Here is a 19,201-nt window from a genome sequence, read left to right as displayed (position 1 = left end):
AAATTAAGACAAAGATTAGTGGTAAGAAAGGTCTAGAAGCTAGAGAATAGATCTGTTCTGAAAATTAGAAATATAAACAAGCTCAAGAAGAAGCATAGCTAAGTGGTCATATATATAATTTGGACTATGATTCTGAAAAGAAGCACAAAGTTCTTTTCCAGGATTCACTAAGCTTAACATCCAGCCAAAGAAGCTGGAGTAACATATAGATCATCCTGATTGTTTTATACTTTTTAGGTGTACATTTTTTTTAATATAACAATTTTATCTTCATATTTTGTCTCCAAATTTAGCGTTTGATAGGCAAAACTACTAGCTGTAAAAACATGCATGTCCCATAGCAGAACATTTGTAGGTTATCAGTGAGAACTTACAGAATAGCTTTATTCACCCCGTCTCACCCTTTTCCTCTCATTTGTACACTCTTGGAATGGCTGTAGAATGTCTATATTTTTGCCAAATTGGGCCTCAGAGGAACCTACTATCTGATTTGCATGAAAGACAGACATGAATATTTAACTGACTTTGATTCTCGTTATCAGAAGTTTGATTATACTGTAATAGCCTTTGGACTGGTTAAAGCCCCATTAGACTTCATGTGATTTATGAGTCACAGTTTCCACACTTTGGAGACAATTTTTTGATTGGGCAGGTCATAGGTCGTTCCAATAAGGGATATTGGCAACAGGGCAAGAAATAGGGCCTTGAGTACAAAAGATGGATTTATTGTGCAGTTAAGTACAACATATGCAGAACACTTCTTTTTTGCATCAAATACTTTCAAGTAAAAGAGGAAGGAACAAATTCTGAGAAATTGAAAAGGTTATGGTTTACAATGATACTGTTAGATTTTGTTTTAGCTTATAATCTCTTCCTGTACTTAACCGCCTCTTTCTGTACCTGAACATCTAATCCTTTATTGTTCACAGCTTAACTCTGTGGTTTTTTTTTTCTATTAGACAATCTCTTTTCTCTCTTCCTGCTTCCTGTTTTCCAGAAACATTTGTTATGCTGGCCTCAGCTTCTTCTGAGACCTGGGTCAGAGGTTGGTTGCCCTCAATAGGACAGGGATTGCTTGTCTTCTGCTGTTATATAATGTCACTCGTCTCTCTCTGAGCCTTCACCTTTCTCTCAATGGCCTCTGTAGAAATTATTCTCCGGGTGAATGGCAGAGGAATTTCTTTTGGCAGCTTGCTCTGGCCTTTGCAGATCCATTCATTTGCCTTCCATCCCTTCTTTAGGACCTAATAAAGTTTGCCCCAGCTGGCCTTAATTCTTCATTCAGTTCACAAGTGAACAATGGACCTTTATCCATCACTCTGTCCTTATTTAAGATACATCTTGTATGTGCATAAACTTCTTTTGACTTCAACAATAACCAAACACATGTTTTCAGAACATGTTCATACCAAAGTGTTTTCTGAACCAGGATGGCATAAAGGAACATTTGTCAGCGTGCAGTGCATAAATATTAAGTTGAAACTTCAATTTGGCTTCATCTCATAGAACCTCCCTTGCAGTTCAGCCTGCCTAATTTTCTGATGCATGACATACCGTGTAAGATTCCAAATGCGATGTTGTTGTGAAAAGAGAATGTATAAAATATGAAAAGACTTACCATATTAGAAGGAAATGCACTGGGTAAGATAAAAGACAAATTGAGTCTCTTGGAAATAATAAGAAAAGGTACAGATGAACAATGTAGTACAATTATAATTAACAAGACAGAGAAGGAGATGGAGTTAATGACTATCAGATTTCTATCATTGCAATGCTAGCAACAGGTCAAAGCAGATATGCAGTTGGGTTACATGAAAGGGAATCCTCAGATGATGAACTTTGACTATAAATATGACTATCCAATGAGAAAATGAAGAATAGTTGAGGACTTCTAAAGCCTTCACCTGTCACAACCATTTCACTGGTTGAGTTCATTTCTGGTCTTGGAGATCAGGGGATGACAAACCATTACATTCAATTCTGCCTTAAAACTATGGATGGCACTAAGTTAGCTGAAAATCTAGGAAAAAAACAACTGCTCCTTTTGAGTCTGGTTTTATAGATTACATTTTATTTGATGTAAATTGTATTTATTTATTTACAAGCAAGAAGATGACCCAGGTTAGAACCAGAAAACTGCAGACCTTTAGATGTGGTTGGATTTTGGCTTCCTTTCTCTTGGCAAACAACATCTGGAGAATCATTGTGCAACTGTTATTGAGTTGATGATAAATTGTTAAAAATGTGAGCTTCTTTAGTATTAACTGCATGATTTTATTTTAGATATGTCCAATTGGCAATAGTGGGTCATAGGAATGATTAATTGTTGGAGTTGTCATTTAAAAAATGCAAACACAAATTAGATCAAATGTTCTGGCCCTTGTTCTAAGAAACCAGACCATTTCTTTGTAACTTCTGAATGTCATACATCACAATCAAAGGGTTGGAAGGGACCTTGGAGGAGTCAATATGTAAGTCTAGGAATCATATTGTTATACATTTGTATGATACAATCTTCTTGCATGTTTAATATGCTCAAGATGAGTTAGTCATTAAGGATATAGTCTGTCTCTTCTCAAGGAGTCAGCTGACATGGAAACTTCATTCATTTTATTTCTACAACCTTATGTGATAAATGGGATGAGAGAAAGTCAGTTTTTGTGGCTTTAGTATGCCACTCATTAATGCATAGGTGTGAGAGTTGGATACTAAGAATGGATGATTGAAGAAGAATTGGTGCTTTTGAACTGTGGTGCTGCCGTAAAGTTCTGCAGAGTAACTAACAGGAGGTGTTAAATTGCATAAAACCAGACACATCATCAGAAGCTAAAATCATAAATCTATCACTGATTTTCTTTGGCCATGTTATGCGTGTGAATTCATTGGAGAAGGCAATGATGCCAAGAATGGTTAATGGACAAAGAAGAAGGGGCAAGGAAAGAACACGCTGGCTTGATAACATCAAATCTGATGCAAAGTTGAAAATACAATGATTGAAAGAAGCTGTGCTTGACAGGGTAGCATGGAGAGCACTTCCCTATAAAGTCACCAAGAGTCAGGCACGGCTAAACAATTAAAAACAAACAAACAATGTCTGCTCAGAATCCAACATCTTGAGCACTGTCGCATATGGGTCATTAGAATTTTTTTTCTTTTAGAAAATACTGTTTTTAGAAATCATTCTTCATTAATCTTTCAATTTAAAAAGCCCCCCCCCTCCCGTTTATCCTTCCAATATATTAGATATAAAAACTTAGGTATCCAAGCAACATGGCCAAAATGTCTCTAAAATCCTGGTTACAATTTCTTATTGTTTCATGTCATATTATTTATCTCGCTTTCCTATATTTTTCACATCTGATTGTAGAGCAAGGCAGTAATGGTACTTTAAAAAGTTAATCACATTTATTAGTTTGGTTGTTAAACCAATTAGTAATATTTTCCCATTTTGCTTCATATAGCAGTGTGCACTATCTTCTAACTGCCTATCAATATGTACATGCATATTAATATAGAATGTGCTTTTTAAAATACACATACACACACATGCTGCCACTAGTGATTTGGCAATATTTCTCATAAGAAAATCATGCCAAATTATTCTCCTTTTAGTGTGAAATATAAGAACATTTTATACCTGGATTACAATTCACAATGCATATCTATTATATAACATGTATATATGTATGTATTTGTGTTACAACCCCTGGTATGCCCAAATATGGGAGGAAGCTCACTACTCCCTCTTTCTGTCCTTCGGCTCATTACAGAAAAACATATTTTTATTTTTAATGTTGCCTTTATTTATTTATTTATCAGCACAAGTACAATATATACATATACATATACATATACATATACATACACACACACACACACACACACACACATACATATATATATGCTGGTTTTGTTGTATTCGAGTCTTTTCCCGTGTAAGATTGAGATTGTCTTTGCAACGTTTCGGCAAGATCTCACTTGCCATCTTCAAGTTTGGGCTTAAAATGGGAACGGAACTTGAAGATGGCAAGTGAGATCTTGCCGAAACGTTGCAAAGACAATCTCAATCTTACACGGGAAAAGACCCGAATACAACAAAACCAGCATACCTACACCCGTGAAAATCTACGAAAACATATATATATACATACACACACACACACCAAATAATTCCAGAAAGCAAAATCATAATGAAATCATATTCACTATTAAAATGTTAAACCCTAAATATTAGTTGAAACAGCAAAAAGAACTATTAAAACACCACTAAAAGATAATTTGAAAAGATACAAGTGGATACTTTTCTGAAAATAGAACATTACAACTCCCAAGAGAATCTATACTGAACTTTTGAAATAACTCAAAGAAAACTGATTCATACATATAACAGGTGGAATTTCAAATGCGAACGGCTTCAGTAGTATATCCCCAGCAGTTTCCACATTACATGGAAAAAAGTGCTTTAGATAGCCATGCTGAAAACTGTTTTGTCTATAAAGGTCAAAGTCTTGAACTGAGAGACCATTAAGGCATTTGACAATATATAGCGTTTGCAATATCGTATCATATGACCCTGTAGCTGTAGTTGTATGTAAAGCATATTACAGCATCTAAATGTTATGTAACCAAGACAGGGAAAGCTGCTGTTAAATACGTATATGTGTGTTTTGAAAAATTAAAAAAAGGAAAATGAGTCAATCTAAGGTTGCTAATATGTGCTGGGCTCGCTGAAGATAGATACAGTATTTGTGTAAGAACCTCTTGGGTCTTACCTATTCTGCAATCAATAGCAGCCTTCTCTAAATTGTCCCTTCCAGATGTGTAGGGACTGTATCTCTCAGAATTACCAGCTGCTATGAACAAAGGATATTACAAGCCAAGCAAACTAGATGTTTTGGTCTCTTAACATCTGGAAAGGGCTGGGTTATGAGAGAATAAAAATGACATCTAAAATTCAAACACAATTTTTTTTAATTTCAATTTCTTCTAGAGGCTGATTTGAGCAATCTAGACAGCATGCTGTACCTATTGAAAGATGAAATCAGTTCCTCCAGGAAGAGGAGGAGATACCCAAGACATGCGGCTGACGATGACTACAGCATTGAAGTGCTTCTTGGAGTTGATGACTCAGTTGTACAGTTCCATGGGAAAGAACATGTTCAGAAGTATCTTCTGACTCTGATGAACATAGTGAGTAACTTTTCATTTTTTAGTGCTAGAGATTTAATTGAGTCCAGTTGGATTACTTAACAGGTCTTGCAAATCTCTATTGTATTTATTTATTTTTATAGCGAGGCTGTTGGACCAGTGGTGGTATTCAATTTTTTTTACTCCCGGTTCTGTAAATGTGGCTTGGTGGGCATTACTTGGTGGGTGTGGCTTGGTGGGCATGGCAGGGGAAGGTTACTGCAAAATCCCCATTTCCTCCTGATCAGCTAGGACTCGGGAGGCAGAGAATCGATGGGGATGTGGCCGGTAGGAGGTGGTATTTACCAGTTCTCCAAACCACTCAAAATTTCCACTACCGGTTCTCCAGAACTGGTCAGAACCTGCTGAATACCACCTCTGTGTCCGACCCCTTGATGATTCTGTGTGACTAAAAATAAATGTGAAATAATGCATAGAAAAAGAGAATACAGCTTGAGCAAAAGGACAAACATCCAGTCTTGTGCTAATGGGCTTCACAACCATCCTATTCCAAGGCCTGGCAGAAGAAATATCTCAAACATTCAGATCATTATCTCTTTATCCAACTGTGAAGACTACTTTAGCATTTAAGTAATGCTTCATCTACTTCAAGCACAAGAGTATAAACCAAATTGAGACCTGTTCAGACTATAGTTCTTTTATATTCAATAACAGAAGTTCTTTACAATCAAACGTTTTCTACTGCTTCAAGTAGAACGAGAGGGACTTTGCACATTGTAGAGCACTTTACTATATCCAAGAAAGAAATAGAAAAGCTTGTTCTTGAAATTTTGAAGAGTTCTCACCAGTTAATGACAAAACTAGATAGACCCAATGTCTATCTCAGTATAGTGCAGCTTTCTATATCTATAACCCTATACCTAAGGTTATTTGATTATATAATTCACTGGGGTTCCAATCCTATTAACACACACAATAATGAATTATATTCACTAAATACATCCAGTTTACTTCTGAAATTGTCTTATTTTGTATTAATAGGAAACAGCTTGGTAATTATCTCTAAAATGTCTATATAAGAAAGCACATATTTTAAATGTAGATGCGAAATGCAATAGAAGCTCTTCCTGTTAGAATTCAAATAGAGCTCATTTGCTTCAGCTTCACAGCTTTCCATGCTAATGATTTCAAATAGGCTTCCCATGGAAGAATTAGGGAAACTCTTGCACAAACTGGAACAGGGCAGAATAAGTGACCTCTCTTTGTTTTACTGTCTTGCTTTTTGTGTTACACAATCATGCTTTATAGTATCCTTTGATGACTCCCTTGTTCAAGCCAGAATGATGGATACGTCAAAAAAGATGCAGTCTGGATCAGAATGGACATATTTGGGGTTTAATAAGAAAGAGTCAATTCAACGCAAAACTGATAAGGCTGTGATTGTTATATTCCAAATTAGACTGTTAAAAAAATAAAAAGAAAGATGCAGGTCTTTCCAAGTAAAGAGTCTGGCTAAAGACCTAGTGAGATCCAGTTTGGTGTAGTGATTAAGACACCAGACTGGAAATGGGAGGCTGAGTTCTAGTCTCCCTCTTTAAGCACAAAGTCAGCTGGGCGACCTTGGGCCAGTCACTCTCCCTCAGCTTAGAAAGAAGAAGGCAAGAGCAAGCCACTTTTGAAATCTTGCCAAGAAAACTGCAAAGCTTTGTCCAGGCAGCTGCCAGAAGTCAGCAGTGACTTGACCCTGATCCCAAAGTCCTAGCAGAATAACTTCTGGATGGCAGTCAATTCTAATATGTCTACTTCTAAATTTCACAAAAGAAGGATAATGGTGGTCCATTCAGACCAGTTATAAACAGGAGCATTAATGAAGGGTGACAGGATTCCAGCACGAGCAAAACCAGTGACATATGTGGAAATGCCTTAGATGGGTCCAAATAAGAATGTTACCAGATTCAGACAGGATCCAATCATCAGAAACTTATTTCTGTGTCTCTCAGTCAATCATGTGTTTACCTTCCTTAATCACTTTCAGCTTATCCAGCAGTGAGCTCTGAAAAACCCAGAAGCTTGCAAGTATTTTGAAATGTTCCATTAGTTTTAACCTGAATCATTCTGGATTTGGTTTCCTCATGACCCATATTATTTTTAAAAGTATTAAATTTGTGAACTTAACCGGTCAGTCTCAGTATTGATAGGTGTTTATAATACTGAACCCAGTAATACGATTGAATATGACCATGTAGGAACTGATCATTACATAACTATACATCATAAAAGAAAGAGAAAGATTTCAAAAGGAAAACATTAAGAGAGATGTGAACACTTTTTTTAGAATCACTTCCTACTCCACTACTGCATTGCATGTGTTAAGTATTTTTTGTTTCTCAATTATTAGTAATAGAACCATTAATTTGCAATCTGAAACACAGAATTGTTGGTCTCTGGATTTTTTCCCCTTTACCATTAATCTGTCAAAACTTCAGCTGCTGAGGTTAATTCTTTATTCTGATTGTAATATAAGTATTAAGCCAGTTTTCTGGGTTCTTCCCTTATTAACTCAATAAAAAAAAAATTCAATTTACCATGATGATATTGTGGATGCTTGATTAGTGTATCCAGTGTGCAGATGGACAGATCTTGGAGTAAGAATAAATTAGGAGCAGAGACTCTTTGTTAAATAAAATTTTGATATCTTAACATTTGTCTTTGCGTTGCATTTGAAGACTGCACTAATGTTATTAAAGACATTTAACTTGGTTGCGAGATTGAATGTATGTTTATGACTGTCTTCACATTTTTCTTTATACTAGCTCTTCCCTTGAAAAAGAATCAGCAAATGACTTGAGATGCAGATAGATGAAATCAAGAAAATTCTTGCAGTTAAATGTGCAGTTGAAACAGATGGGTTTTTTAAGCATGTTCAGTTTAAAAGTAGCTATATAAATTCTACACAGAAAAAGAAACAGTTTCTTATCATGCCATTTAAATCTATTTTAAGGTATATAGATCCTGTGAGGAAGTCATACATTTTCAGTAAACTAACCAATGTTTTCATGAAGGAAATCATAATCTAATTTTAATTTTAAATCAGAGCTGTTGCAGAAATGCAAAAGATTACTTCGTCTGCCTCTTTTTCTACCTCAACAAGAATTTCTAGAAGTCCCTAGCACAATGAATATTTATTGTCTCAAATGATTTGAGGGATTATTCCTAGTCTTTGATACCTCAGGGAATCCTTTATCCTAGGTATATTTTGAAGACTGGGTCACAGTTTGCCAATCCTTTGGTCACCATGGGTAACAGGTACTCATACCTCCTTTAGTTCCTGCCCAAAATTCATATTTCATTGATATTTACCATCTCTCTCTCTCTCTCTCTCTCTCTCTCTCTCTCTCTCTCTCTCTCTCTCTCTCTCTCTCTCTCCTCCCTCCCTCCCTCCCTCCCTCCCTCCCCCTCTCTCTCTACCTCTCTCTCTCTCATCTGTCTGCCTGCCTGCCTGCCTGCCTGCCTATCCATCCATCCATCCATCCATCCATCCATCCATCCATCCATCCATCCATCTATCTATCTATCTATCTATCTATCATCTATCTATCTTCCATCGGCATTCATCTAGTTTGAAAAAGAATGAAACAGAAAATAATCTGTAGTGTAATCCTTACTGCTAAAAATGCTTCCGGCGTTGGAGATACCTTAGAGAGTTGTTAGAAAAGAAAAATAAATGATAGGGAAATGAAGAGACTGTTCTATTTTGAAATGTGTCCACTTACTTAGAATAGAGGTAAGCTGAGATGGTTGAGAGACTCTTGCAAGGCTAGAAGGCATGATATCCTGTGGCAGCCAATTTGAGAGACTGTGTTTCTCTCTAAAACCTGTCAAATATCCAAATGTGTTTAGCAGCCCCAAGAGGTTGGGGAAAACCAAATTATGGTATCATGAGGATTGCTGTTTGTGGCTTTGTACAATTTGTAAACTTCCATTATATTAATCAAATCCCTCAATATTTATTGAGATAATTGTTAAAGCTGGCCTTGACAAAGACCTTTTTGGTGAATTCATTCCTTGGTTTTCCCAGGTCTGATTTAGTGTGAGAAGGATTACCCGCAAACAACGTTGCCGTTGCCTGATTGTGGTTTGAAATGTTGATCTACAATATTTCCCTGAGTAGGTTGAGGGTTGGAGTGTCTAAACCAATATGCATAAGTGGAGGCTCTTAGCAGATAACAGCACACTGTGTGAATGTGGAGAAATGCAGAGTCCAGCATCTGGCTACTTCTAGAAACATATACCGATAATGACTTATTTTTAGCCAACGACAAAGCCAAGAAGACAAATTCATCCTGGCATTTTAAAGCATGATCTATACATGGAGGAGGAGGAAGAATACTAACCACATCATGGCTCATGTAACCCACTCACCTCCTTGCAGGCAAGCAGTAATGTCTCACGTTGGCTCAGTATTAGTGAGTCCAATTATCATTGACATAAATAATACAATATTTCACAATGCTTAATAAGAGTGTATTGTGTGTTTCTAAAAAGAGAATATAGAAGAGTACAGTTGTATAAGTATAAAAGGATAGTTACAGTGGAAAAGTACAAAGTATAAAGTTTAAAAAAATAGTTTTGAAAAGGTTGCTTGGCAAATTATATTTATATCTAAAGTATTAGAGGAACCTCTCTGCAAAAGCAATAGAAATCACAACCAGGTCATTCTAAATGTATTTCCAGCCAACTGACCTTAGCTTTAATTTTTTTTAACGAAAGGATGCTATGGAGTCTGGAAAAAAATAGCTGAGGAACTGAAAGTTCACATAGCATCAACTATTTCTCAGAACATGTTACCTCTTTTTCTCTTCCTTGGAATCGTTCCAAATATTGTGAACTGAAGTCATCATCTCCAAATCAATGCATCTGGAGAAGATCTGGGTTTTGACTTTTAGGTGGATGTCTCTTGCCTGTCAATCCATCCGTCAACTAGTTAATCCAGACCATTGCCTATTTGTCAATAGTATCCAGAGCTATGCTTGTAAAAAGGATGAATCTCAAAATATGCATCAGGAGATTTACATGGAGCTCAATAATTTAACAGTTCATTCATTCTTTGACTAAGGGTCCAAAGATAATTATTTCCTAGGTTTCAAAAAGTTATCCTGGAGTGAAGAAATGAAATCCAGTTTTATAAGTTTTAAATGGCATTTAAGCAAACTGCCTCCATCAGTCCGTTAAAATAAAATCTGAAGCCAACTGTGTGATTTATTTTTTTATTTAATGCATGTGTTTTATATTGCGTGACCAGAATCTATCATAAAAACATGTGTAAGTCCAGGCATGCATGAGCAAGACAGAAAGAAAACTTGATTTATGGTTGAAGCCTATCTTTTAATTTTGAAATGAAGTCACCCTCTCAGAGGGAGTAAGTGACCCCAAAAGATACGAGTAGCTTCCAGAAGGATTTCAAGAAAGAAAAGCAAACTCACTGCGGTTTTAGCTTCTGTTTTGAACCATTTCTTCCAAGGTCAGATTTCATGCTTCCATTCCTTTTAAAATGATTGTATTGAATAAAAGTTGCCTATTATTCAGATTTTTCAGTTTTCTTAGATGAGGAATAAAATGCTTCCAGAATGGAGATGGAATGAAGGTTTGTGTACTTCATAGGACTGAAGCGCATTTGGTTCAAATTATTGTAGTAGAATTTTGTTTTGCTGTAATATTGTCCCCAAGGAGATGGTTTTACTGACTCCCATAGTAATGAAAGTTATCATTATTGAATGTCCTCAGTTAGCAACCACAGTTTTGAGCGGCAATTCAGTCAATAACTGAACTGGTTGCTTACTGCTTGCTAAGTGAAACAACTCTGCTAGGATCTTACTTCAGCTTTCCTTCGCTTTGTAGACCTGCAAGGTTTGGTCACAAAGTCACTTTGTCATCCCTGTTGTAATTGTGAATGGTTGCTAAATGAAGCAATCACCAAATCAGGAGTACAGTATTACCAAAATGTTTTTGCTATGTAAAAAATCTGGAAATTAGAGTGACATGTTTGGAATAGGCCTTAATAAAAAAAAGTAAATATGTCCTCAAACAGAGCTTAGTTCATGGTTCTTTCATCCATGACTTGGCAAGGTCATGGAACTGGTTTTGGCCTAAAAATTTGCTTCTGCTGCTGCTGGCATATCTCTTTCCCCAAATAGGCAAGTACAAAATGTTTCTCTTTTGAACTAAAGCTGGGACTATAAGTAATTGTCCCAGACTCTGAACGTTAGAGCTGCTCTCTATCATACCATAGACCAGTCCCAGTTCCTCTCACATATTCCTGCTGTCAGAGTCATGCTCTCAAATATATTTGCTACTTGTGGTCCCTCAGATCAAGGAAGAGTGGAATAAACTAATAAATCTCTGTAGAATCAAGTTACTCAGAAGCAATTTTCTTAGTTCACCCCCCCCCTTTTTTTTTTGATATATCAGTTCAAGGCACAATATGTGAGAATGTTTCTTTCAGATTTTCTGAAAGAGAGGAAAGAAGGAACAGCAGGTCCCAGTTTGATAACAAAAGACAGGAATGCCGGCTTTTTCTGACAGTTTCTCTAAATTCATAAAATAAAATCTAAGCCTCTTTGAGGAAAAGAAGATTATGAATGATACATATTTTTTGGGCAGAGTCACAGTTGAAAACCATTTCCCTGAATTCTGAAGCCATAGAAATATTATCAATAATATTTAAAAGAAGAGATTATCTCCATTTCTTTAAAATGTTAAGGCAACTTGCTGATTAAGGGGACCCAATTGGTGCATTCAGCTACTAGCAGCAGTGGTGGAAGATGGGAAAACTGCACAAATCTCTCCTTGGCTGCCCAGTTTGTCCGCAGAATGAATGGTGGACTTCTTACAGAGTTGTATGATGGGTCACCATTTCTGATTCTGTTCAATCTCTCTCTCCTCCCTCCCTCCTTCCCTCCTTCTCCATAATTCAGATTTTAAAGCAACTTATTTCCATCACACTAGGATAGACAGACTCCTATCACAGTGAATGATGAAGACTCTAATGAAACCTTTCTTAACTTGGATTTCTCCAAACATGAGGGACAACAAATGTGTTGCTGCTACCCAGTCTTCTGTTGAAAAAAATGAAACCTGCCTAGTGATGCAGTCCTTATTCACTAGAGATTTTAAAAGAAGAAATTGGACAAGAATTTATCTGAAATGGTATTGGGTCTCCTGCTTGAGCAAGGGGTTGGACTAAAAGACCTCTAAACTCCCTGTCATTATTCTGGGTTTTGGTTTTTTTTTTAATTCTGCTAGTGAAGTGCCTCAAAATTTGCCTTATACTATTTATAGAGCCTTTATTTAATCCAGTTTGTAAACTCCTCCAATTTAGTTTATTACTTTTCCACCCTGAATTTTCCCAGTCAGGCAAATACAATATGTTTCTCTTGGGAGTATACAGTAGGTGGGGAAACCTCACGGATCTTGTATAATATATTGATCTTCAAGCTAGCATTCATGGTTTTCCAACCATGACTGGGAATTTGGAGAATTACAGACCTAATCTGTAGTATTGTAGGATAGTAGGTTAGGGCTACAGCATACTGGCTCTCCATATGCTTCATGTCTATAAATTGTCCATTTTGTCCAATTGTCCATTTCTACAAATTGTAAATAGTCATTTACTAATCATAATAGTCTTCTATCAACAGATTATATGATCTGGAGGCTGCAAGGGAGGTTGATGGAAATAGTGTTTATACAGACTTTTATGGTTTTTTGTTTTTGTTATTTTGGTGCTGTAGTTCATAAGCAAAAGTTGAGGAGGCCAAGTAGCCTGAGGGAGGAACTCAATAAATTATAAATTGGTCATGAATCCAGAAGAGAGTCTGTAGCCTCTGACAGCCAATGTTGCTGTCACAGAGGAGGCAAAGCATTCCAGACTATTCTGCTTCTGCCAAGGCATCTAGTTTGTGGATTTTTTAAAAAAAAACAAAGTTTGATGAGCAGCTGATAGGATGGTTTGTTAGAATGTTTACAGAACAGTCATGAAAGCAAAAGTAATGTGGTCCACTGAGATTTTGAGATTTACGTATATTGTGCAGGTTTCTGTTATGTCCTTCTATGCAGGAAGCCTACCTTCCAACTGAAAATAAAAATTAATCTGTCCATGAAAATCTGCCTTCTATTAGGACAAAATAGCCCACTTTGTCCTTCCAGATTGGCCAGGGCTCTCCAAAGTCTGAAGCACAGGTTTGTTTTTTTAATCTCATTGCTTTCTTCAACTGGAGATGTTAGGGATTCCAACTGCAAAGCCAATGTTCTTCCCCAAGAGCAGTGTGTGTGTGTGTGTGTGTGTGTGTGTGTGAGAGAGAGAGAGAGAGAGAGAGGATCAGGGGTAGGTTACAGCAGTCACTACTGCCGGTTTGCTTGTGGCCACGCCCCGCATGCGCATTTGATGCACGCTGTGGGTGCATGCGCAGTACAATAAAAATTGTTCTGCGCATGCACAGAAGCAAAAAACAAGATGGCGGCGCCTATGGCACTGCCCAAAGAACCGGTTTGGGGATGTGGCATGCCTGGATTGCTGCCGGTTCCAGCGACCCAGGCCACCAAACCACTACCCGTTCAGCCAAACTAGTTGGACCTGCTAGGAACCCACCACTGGTATGTATGTATGTATGTATGTATGTATGTATGTATGTATGTATGTATGTATGTATGATTTACCTCTCCTTTTCTCCCATCATTTACAAATGTGCAGAAGAGAGTATGGGTGTTGCATGCAGAGAGTTAAAGATCTGGATGCCAATTTTCCCCCCAAAGTCTTAAGTAGAAAATATTAGGAAGAATCTTTTTGAAAGAACTGGGGATGCTGTTTGAAGACAGTGCCAGGCAAGAGGATCAAATTATCTAACAAGATAGTTGATAACTTTCTTATATTCATATGATTCATAATCAGGATCCAGCATGGTTTAAAATATTTGTAATTGACTTGCCTCTGTTCTGCCTGTTTGTTCATGAATCCACTGGTTATGAATCAGGGTTGAAAAGTTGCACTTTATAGCCCACCTTGAGGGGAATGCTGGAACCTGTCTGTGGAGCAGAGGTTCAGGCATGTTTGGGCAGGTAATGATAACAATAATGTAGTCTTATCTCTCCCATTTTAACTGCAATCATGTTTCTTCTGCGGTATCTGGGGAGTTGTAGATTGCTAAACCTACTGAGGATTATCTGTTTAGAAATCCACAGCCATCCTCTGTGAATTGCAACTTCCTTAATTCTCAGGGGAGATTGAATAAGTATTAAAGGTGTTTAAATCAACAGGGTAATTATGCTCCCCTTGAGAAAACACACATTAAAACAACTATCAAAATATTCTTCTGCAGCAGCCTGAAATTAGCTAATCACTTTAAATATAAGTACTTCAGTATTATTGTCTGTATGTCCTGATGACAGGTGAAAGCAACCCAATCCATATTTGTAGAATTCAAACTACTTTATTGTATTCTGCCTATAATACAGGAATTGCCCCAAACTGCTTGCATTCCCTTGGGAGCAGATAGATAAGGTTCGGGGGGGGGGGGTGTTGTGGTTATCTCTTGTGGCTGTGCAAGGATTCAAGTCTAATTCCCTGCTTGAGTCCTTTCCCAACACATGCCTTGGTTTGGAGGGAGGGGGGAGGGAGGAAGAGGGGGGGGGGCGATGACAATAATTTTCATTGAAATAAATTTCATGGCCAAACATTATTTCCTGATCTTTCTAACCTGGCATCAAGCTGCACATTGTTTTATTTGAATGAACACTCTATATTTGCAAAATGATTGTAAATTTATTGACTTCTAAATTGAATGCTAAGGAGAAATGAGATCGGTGGCATTAGTCTTCTACAAACGGTGGTGTATGGTACTAAGCTGCAGTTTAACACAGCCAGGGGGCATCAGATTCAGGAACGGGGATTCATTATTAGTGAGCATGGTGAATCCTGGAGCAAACCTTCAACTCAAAAACAAAAGCGCGCGCGCACACACACACACACACACAGGCACATGCTGAAGTAGGGGAAAAGGAATTTCCCCAATCATTTCTGTTTATTATAAATCTGTTTGCTTCTGGAATCCCTGTGGAGAAAATTCTCACTGTTTCTGGACAAAAACTCTTCTTACATAATATTATTCTCAGTCTAGGCAGGGAATGGACTTTTTCTTTTTACCCAGAGTAATTTATCTAGTAGCCATATATCATACATCTAAGACCGCTGTGTTATTCAAGGACAATCTAATGGAAGCCCTCCATATTTTTAGGCCAATTCTAAGACTCTTGCATTTACAACAATGTATTTTGCACTAAGGCATGTTTTATTTAAACACTGCTATCTATTTTTCCAGTATCCTTGAACTGAGTTTTACCTGAAAGCTTATTACCTGTTATCTGATTTATTCCCTATTCTCTAATGTTGCTTTTACACTGCATAACTTGGACCTGCAGACTTGATCTCCCTAACTGTGCAATTTGAACCACCAACTGGGAGATGTAATGTTGCAGACAGTATTCTTCTGTTGTCTCCCTTTACCTCAACTCTTTCCACTTGAACGTTGCTCCTGCTGTGCACAGAATCAAATTGTATGTAGAGGAGAATGACTATCCTCATGATGATCACAACCATCACCTTTGTGATTAAAATGAAGTAGTATCAGTGACATTTTCACATCTTCAAACCTGTCTGTAGGGGAGAGAGGGGGAGGAGGAAGAAAGAAAGAAAGAAAGAAAGAAAGAAAGAAAGAAAGAAAGAAAGAAAGAAAGAAAAGAAGAAAGGAAGAAAAAGAAGAAAGGAAGAAAAAGAGAAAGAAAGAAAGGAAGGAAGGAAAGAAGGAAGAAAGGAAGAAAAAGAAAGGAAGGAAGGGAGAAAGAAAGGAAGAAGGAAGGAAGGAAAGAAGGAAGGAAGGAAGAGAGAAAAAGAAAGGAAGGAAGGAAGGAAGAAAGGAAGAATGGCAGAAAGAAAGAAAGAAAGAAAGAAAGAAAGAAAGAAAGAAAGAAAGAAAGAAAGACAGACAGACTGTAATCCATCCATTGGGAATAAGCCCATGGATAACTTCCACAGGCATATTCATAGTTGGATGTTTAGCCCGCTTTACAAAGTGATGAGCCTATTTATTAGCTATGTTATTCTCCCAATGCCATAACAATGCTTTTCTGTCCAGTATAAATAATGATTGACAGAATATCTAATTTTCTAAAACAGCTACCTGTCTATTATCCCAACCGCCAGCATAGTATCTAAATGACTATTAAATATAGGGTTTTTTTTAGCAGTTTAACCTGCTAAACTGCTGTCCTCAGTACTGCTGTTATGAAAAGTTCATGCTTTCATTTCATTACCTCAATGTTTTTTGGTGGGGTTGAATTTCATTTCCCTCTGACTTGCTGTTTATAGTTTTTTTCCTCTCTCCAGCGTGTGTTCATAGAAATGGGCATATGCATTTGTGTGAGGATAATTCTTTCCAAATCTGATTTACCTAATTCTAGTTCATGGGTATTTGTCCCAGTCTCTCGCAGCCAGATCCCCTTTTGACTCAGGGTCTGTATAACTTCTGAACCAAAGGTGCTTTTTCAGAGGACAACTGGACTTCCTGGTTTTTCTTTGAAGACATTTCGCTTCTCATCATCTATCTCCAATCTACAACACAGTCCTTTCAACAGTTCCAAGAAGGCTCCACACCAGTTTGCATCACTCAAGTGACCCTGATGACATAAACCACCAGGTGACTTTAATGACCCACTAAAAGAATGCAAATGACCAGCTGTCTGCAAGGAATATAAATCCTTCCATTCCCCCTCTCCCATCCAGTCAGAGCTGAAGAAGCTTCTTGGATGAGAAGTGAAACATCTTCAAAGAAAAAGCAGAAAGTTCAGTTGCCTCTTGAAAAAGCACCTTGGGGACAACCGTAAGAATTTCCATAGACATATAACTTCGGAAATGAAGCAAGCTGTATGAAACCATGTTTATAATTTTATGAGCCTTTGAACATGCCAGAAGACTGTTGTCTTTGTTACAATCCACTCTAAAACAGCCACCCTTCTGGAAACTATTGGAAATATTTTTAATATTTTAATTGTGTAAGTTACCCTATCAAGCTTCATTTTTGTAAGTTGCCTGTAAGTTTTCTAATGGGTGAATAAAACTAATAATTACTTGAAATAATATTAAACTTGAAATCTTGCCATTCATTTCTTCATTTTCATGAAAAAAACCTTTTAGCTATACAAACAGTGGTTTGATTTGCATCACACACAGCCACAGTTGTTATCATTAAGGTCAACTGCATGAACTCAAGTTTATTTGTATATATTTAGAATTGATACTCAAATTGGTAGATAGCTTCTGCCTTTTAGGATCAACCATCAACAATTAAGGAAGCAAGGAGTCAAGAAATATGCCACAGGTCATAGCTATCTCTTGGTTGGGCAGCAGTAGTGGGTTCCGGTACGCTGCAATGGGGCTGGGAGTCCTTGGCGGGCAAGTGCGCTGCACACGCATGTGCACGCCACTGCCCAGTGACACTCAGCTGCTCGGTAGAGGTCGCGCATGCACCACACGCTGTGCACGCATGCGCAATTGGCCCATTTACCTCAAAAAGCGGTAAGGAACATGGGCGGGTGGGCCAAATGGCCCACCGTTCCGGTATGATAGCCGCTGCTCCCAGTTACCACTGCTATGCTCATACCGGGCTGTACCGCCCGGAACTCACCACTGTTGGGCAGTCATGAAGTCCTTGGAAAATATATTTAGATGGCATCATATGTCTGTACCTACAAAGATCAGAATAATGCAAGCTATGGTATTCGCTGAGACAATCTATGGAACTGAAAGTTAGACTTTGAAGAATCCAGATAGGGAGAGTATTTATGCTTTGGAACTTTAGAGAGGACTTCTGATAATATGTTACATAGTCAAAAAAAAAAAAAAAACCAAATGGATTGTCAAACAAATCAACCCAGAGTTCTCATTTGAGCTACAAATGAGAATTTTATCTACTTGGATACATTTTGCAAAGACCTAGCTCTCTAGAGAAGGCTGTAATTCTGAGAAAGGAGGTAAGAAGGAGAAGATGATCATCACAAATTGGTTGGACCAGTTAAACTATTGATTAGTGTGCTGTTGGAAGACTTAAAAGACATGTTAGGTATAGGCTATCTTAGAAACAATCTATCTATGCGGTCAATAAGAGCTGACACTGATTTGATGGCACACAATCTATCAATGTATACATCATTTTCCACTGTGATAGAGAGCCTTGTTTGTGAAGAAGGGATTTGTGAAGACTTGGCAGTTCTCAGAGATACTAAATTTTAATCTTAAAATGTAATAAACAAACAAACACATCTCACAGCTATGTTAACAAAAGCATGAGTGACTCGCAGAATGGTTTATATCTTTGTTCACTAAGATAAAGCATACTTCTACATTTATTCAAACATTTCATAGTATGTACATGATGCTAAAACTCTGTAGGATGAGAGGCAAAGGCAGTCAAAGGCACCCATTCAGTCTGCATCTTCTAAGAAAGCTGGTATTAGTCAAGAATGGTTGTATCCCTTCTCTTATACCATTGCTGAGCCATGGTGGCTTAGTGGTTAGACTGCAGCTATTTCACTGCTCACTCCTGGAGTTCGATTCTGAGTAGCTCAGGGTTGACTCAGCCTTCCATTCTTCTGAGGTTGGTAAAATGAGGACCCAGATTGTTGGGGGCAATAGGCTGACTCTCTTATCTGCCTAGAAAGCACTATGAAGCAGTATATAAGTCTAAGTGCTATTGCTATTCAGAAACTTGACAAGGTACAATGACTTTACAATCCATATGAGGCACTTATGAGGCAGGTGAATCTTAAATATCACTGTCACATTTTTTATAGTTTTGTATCACTATTCATCCCAAGAACTAATTGAATAGGAAAGTTTCCTTAACTAATAAGTAAATACAAATTATAACCTAAGCATAAGCAAGATGCTTTATTCTTTTCTGCCTTAGCAATAATCCTTCATGTTCTTTTCTGATGTCGGGGAAAT

At 37.5% G+C, this 19,201-nt stretch overlaps 1 protein-coding gene across 2 annotated transcripts in view; it reads left to right on the top strand.

Annotated features, from left to right (window-relative positions):
• Window positions 1-19,201, top strand: part of ADAMTS2 (ADAM metallopeptidase with thrombospondin type 1 motif 2) — a 295,279-nt gene that overhangs the window by 194,788 nt on the left and 81,290 nt on the right. For both annotated transcript variants that reach the window (XM_081939142.1, XM_081939141.1), the window contains exon 4: window positions 4,991-5,190. In XM_081939142.1, coding sequence (XP_081795268.1) covers window positions 4,991-5,190 — 200 coding nt within the window. The remainder of the gene's footprint in view (window positions 1-4,990; window positions 5,191-19,201) is intronic.

Source organism: Natrix helvetica, assembly GCF_964273705.1.
Source record: "Natrix helvetica genome assembly, chromosome: 1".
NCBI lineage: Eukaryota > Metazoa > Chordata > Lepidosauria > Squamata > Natricidae > Natrix > Natrix helvetica.
The sequence above is the reverse complement of the archived record's forward strand: the minus strand, read 5'-3'. Positions and strand labels throughout refer to the sequence as shown.